The following is a 4,764-nucleotide window of genomic DNA, read 5'->3' on the forward strand; positions in this document are numbered from 1 at the left end:
TCATTTTAGCAAAGCCTCCATCTTCTTCAAAGCTGTATCCATGGCGACACATTTTCTCTTTGACCATGGAATGTGTAAAGGGACACAAAATCAAAAACATAGAGCATTTGGATGTTCAGAGGATCAGTGGCGGTTATGTTGTGGCCATCTCAAAGTGTCTGTGCCCTGACAGAACGGCACCGCACTGGCTCCATTGTGGAATTCAGACTGCCTTGAATAGTTTAGTGTTAGGCTGGTTTGGTGCATGATTTAGAAAACTATCCTTAAAAGTACTACTTTTACATCATGTATGCCTCAGTCCGATACAAAAATATTGAAGGAAAATAAAAGAGACACTCGTTATTGTGTGAATCAAGTTTCATTCCAAAATACTTTTTTCTTGCATCATTTGAAAAAACAACAGAGCAACTATTTCTTAAGCATTAGATGTCTATTAAAATCCTTTAGCTCTCAAATCCAGATCAGCATTGCATTGTTACAGAAAGGTGCTTCATTTCACTATAATCTAGCTCTTAGTGATGCAAGAAACATAAGAACATAAGTAGTCATTCAAGGTTTACCAAAGGTTAAACAATTCAGATCAGTTTTCTATGCACTGAGTAACCATATAAGGAAAACCTCAACAAAGTGCTTAAAACCATAATGATGAAATTCTTTCTCTTAGTGAAACAGTATATTTTTGTGTTAGACTTTTTGCTAAGTATATAAACTCTATAATGAATGACCTCTGACACAACCTCATTATAAACTAAACACATTGAGCTACAGGATTTATTGCCTGGCTTTTAAATGGGATTCTATTTGATAATTCAGGTGTAATATAACTCAGGATAAAAATAATTGAAGGCATACAACTGGGGATGACACATTGCTTTTCTAGCTACAAACAGCCCCACTTAATCTATTTTCATCAATACATCACAACTCCTTATTATTACAAAAAGGTTCCAATGATAAAGAACTTAATTCTTACTAAACTTACATTTTTCTTTCCCCCGGTGCAAAGTCATTATTATTTTCTGCCTTTAAACATTCATTAGTCTTAGAGTTTTCCAGCACAGGAAACAGGCCAATTGCTTATCCACTAATAGGCGGCCCTCCTCCTTCTTTTTATCTCCTTCTTGATGGAGGACTCTTCAGGGTTTTTAATCCACAAGCAATCCTTTACCTTGGTCCCGATCCTCCTGACCCCCTTTGTAGCCTCAATCCCTGACCTCTTTTGGATTCACATTCTGTCTTTCCTCCCCTTCATCACTGCTCCAATTTTCCTCCCTGCTTTCCTTTTTATCTCCTTCAGCCCTCCACTTAAAAAACTACAGGTTTCATGTAACCTCACTCTTTCAGATCACTCTAGAAACGTCTCCTCAGTCGTCCTCTGTGTTGTGTCCGTTGACTAGACCGGACTCCCAGCGCTGCACCAGAGAAGTCTTCTGTCTGGGGGTCAAGGAACCCTGGAGGACCTGGGTATAAAGATGTGAAAGCAGGAGTTATTAGTGAATGCAAGGTTAAGGAGATAAAATGCCGCATATAAAAGAGGGAGAAGAGAAAGAATTAAAGAGTAGAAACATCAGATGTGTTGTAGCAGGAGAAAGGAGCCAACACAGGGGAAATGGAGCAAAAAAGATAAAAAGAAATGGGTGAGTATATTTCCTCTAGAGGACATCTCTTTGGATGAGCATCATTAGCTCTGCATGTCAGAGGGAGGTTAATGCAACTGTGATCCAAGGCCTTGTTTGCTAAGAGTCAGTCAACAACTGAGGCCATTTCCCCTGCAATCCCCCGCTTATTCCTGAACTTTAATCAGAAACCAGGTCTGTGCGGAGAGCAGATAACCAACCAGCAGAGAGAGAGGAGAAGAGAGAGGCATGAGGCGGAGAGAGGAAACAGAGCAAAACGTTGCTAATGCCACCGTCAAACTAAGTGTGCAGCTAAAACCAGCATATCAATGCCAATCTGAATTGAAGGAGAAGCACTCGACTCTAATCAGAGATAGCACAGTTTCAAAGAGATGCAAGACCCACAAGGCAGGTACCGAAAATCAGTGGGATTGTCAATTTACTTTCTACTTTCTCCGGTATTGACTGCACACACACACACACACACACACACACACACACACACACACACACACACACACACACACACACACACACACACACACACACACACACACACACACACACACACACACACACACACACACACACACACACACACACACACACACACACACACACACACACTCCTTCTCTCGCTCCCTGTCTGTCCCAAGGGTGTTTGCCTTCTTCCCTTATCTATAAAGATAAGCTCCTTACTGTGTGTTCAGTATGTTATCACATGTTTGTGGCCCATATTTGCTGCTGACGTCTTCCCAAACGCCTTTCTTCATTAAACCTTTTACAATCCAGTTCAGTTTTAAGCATACGTTCATATCCCCAGCAACTCCCTGAAGCACCCAACGCAACTGCAACTCATGAACTCTCAGTTAAAGAAGAAGGAACGCGATATCCTTTTAACTGCATTCGAGGAAGACCTAGGAAGATGTTTTGCCTACGTTTGCATGTCCAGTACCGGATAGGTAGGGTTGGCATTTCGAATGTACTGTATATAGAAAATAATACCGAATGAGGCCTGGTATTATTTCCACATGGTCCAATGCTTAGTGTCATACCAAGCAAGCAGTAGTATTAAGGCAATGTTAATTTTTAAACTTTATTGCAATAGAAATGAGCAGCTAAGGTGACTCACCTCTGGCCGGTTAATCTTCTCCTCTTCAGACTGGGGCGGGGGCCACATGCCTAATCTGCCAACTGACTGGCGTGCTGCAAGAGAGAGAAAGAATATTAAGTGGGTGAGGGCAGGAAAAGCAAGGCACCAAAGAGGCAAAAGTGTTCCTGTCTGTGCTAAACAATAAAGCCTCTTTGAATCAAATTAAGAGTAAACGTGGTGTGGCAGCACGGTGAAATGAAAGGAGAGGAACACAAAGGGAATTTAGAGAAAGACCTTTGTTTGAAGGTCATGAAAGAATATGAAAATAATGAATTGTCTATATAACAATACATGATTGTTCATCTCCCAACACTGAGTCATGGTCATTCAGGGCCTGTAGCACACCCTGATGGGTTTGTCACGCGGTTGTTGCACCAACGATGACGGGCCACACTTTCATTCAAATGCAGCCTAAAAGAAAACACGAATGGCAACCATCCCTGCCAACAAAACACAAACATACTGTCCAGCAGTCTGTTGTCTGAAGTTTCTCACAGCCCCGTGAAACAACCATCATGTTCCAAATGAGTTATTTGGCTTAACTTAAAACTGGGCGTTGTTTAACATTATTATATATAATTATACAAAAGCTCATATTGTTATTAAATGATTAAGACAGCTTGCTCAAGTTAGCATACTAGTACACTTAGAGCAGAAGCTATTCATTCATTACTTTCAACCATTTACCATTTGACCTCTCTACTTACTGGTTCTGGTGTTACACGTGACTATGTTGCCTTATTTGTTTAATCTAATAATATATACATATATATGAATACATACAGCAGAAGTATCCCCTTTCGGTACAAGTAACCCTGTAAGGGAATCACTGTAACACATACAAACAATGGCAGCAAAGTTGAAATTGCAAGTGGAAACTTGTCTCCTCAGCACGCTGAATTGGCAGCACTTTATTTCAAATGTGCTTTTGTTGTCCCTACACTGACTCTATATAACCATAATAACTAAGAAAAAGCAAGTTCTATGCACTTTTTCTCCCGAAATTGGACTTTTTCAAAGTGCTCCTCTCTAGCTGACACAATAAAGTGTCGAGATATGACTCAGGGCTTTTCTTCACCGCAGCTTTCGCAATTAATTTGACAGACTAGATGCTTTATTGTGAAGTAACAGAATCGTATTTTCTTGTCCGGCAGCTTATGGTCTCCAGTGCAAAATTATTGCTCCTAACGGCTAACAATGATTTGGAAAGCTGTTTTGAGGTTTTCCACTGACCATGAGAAAAATGAAATAACGTGCTTGTGGAGCTGGTTCAGGGGGTTTTCATCACCTTAGCACAGATATAAAAGAAAATACCCTCATACCCACACATACCTACACACATATTGTTTGAGTGGGCTTATGGGCAGAATCAATCATCCCATACACACACCACACTAACCTGCCGTGGGTCTCGTTCCCCGTCTGGATGATGAGACGGGTAATTCAGGAACAGCCAGTCCGTTCAGTGAAGAAGAAGATAACGTGGGAGTCTTTCCTTCTGCGATGACTGGCCCCCCACCTGCCCCCGCTCCCTTTGGGCCCTCTGTGCCACCATATAGGCTGATCCTCTGCTTGTGAAGCTCCTTCTCCCTCTCCTGAGCCTCCCGGATATCCTTCTCTACTTTAACCAAATTTGTTGAGGAGCGCAGCTTGAAAAAGGGGTTCTCCTTGGGTGCCCCCTCGTCTTCTACCTCCTCCTTTTCGTGTTCTCTCACTCTAATCCCATCATGGCCTCCTGTTCTGGATGATGTGAAGTTAGATCTTCCAGAGTCGACGACAGTGACGGGCTGTGCCTCTGGCTTGGCGTGGTAGAGCTTCAGCGCTGGGACACTCAGATTGTTCTCCAGGATAATAACCTGACAGCCTTTCCCCTCAGAATAGCCCGCTCCTCGCGGAGTGCCCCCCCCTTTTACTAGGTTTTGACTTTGTGTGTGAATCCTCTCCACATGTGAGCCTCTTATGGTGGACGCCTGTGATGAGATGTCCTCCTGGTCC

At 42.4% G+C, this 4,764-nt stretch overlaps 1 protein-coding gene across 1 annotated transcript in view; it reads right to left on the reverse strand.

Moving 5' to 3' along the window:
• Positions 1 to 339: 339 nt before the first annotated feature.
• misp3 (MISP family member 3) overlaps positions 340 to 4,764 on the reverse strand; it is a 9,078-nt gene continuing 4,653 nt past the window's right edge. Inside the window, exons 2-4 of the mRNA XM_079648073.1 lie at positions 4,169 to 4,764; positions 2,749 to 2,822; positions 340 to 1,460 (exon numbers count right to left, since the gene is read on the reverse strand). The exon at positions 4,169 to 4,764 is cut by the window's right edge and continues 1,842 nt beyond it. Coding sequence (XP_079504199.1) covers positions 1,365 to 1,460; positions 2,749 to 2,822; positions 4,169 to 4,764 — 766 coding nt within the window. The 3' untranslated portion in view covers positions 340 to 1,364. The remainder of the gene's footprint in view (positions 1,461 to 2,748; positions 2,823 to 4,168) is intronic.

The sequence above is a fragment of the Notothenia rossii genome, assembly GCF_949606895.1.
Source record: "Notothenia rossii genome assembly, chromosome: 1".
Lineage (NCBI taxonomy): Eukaryota > Metazoa > Chordata > Actinopteri > Perciformes > Nototheniidae > Notothenia > Notothenia rossii.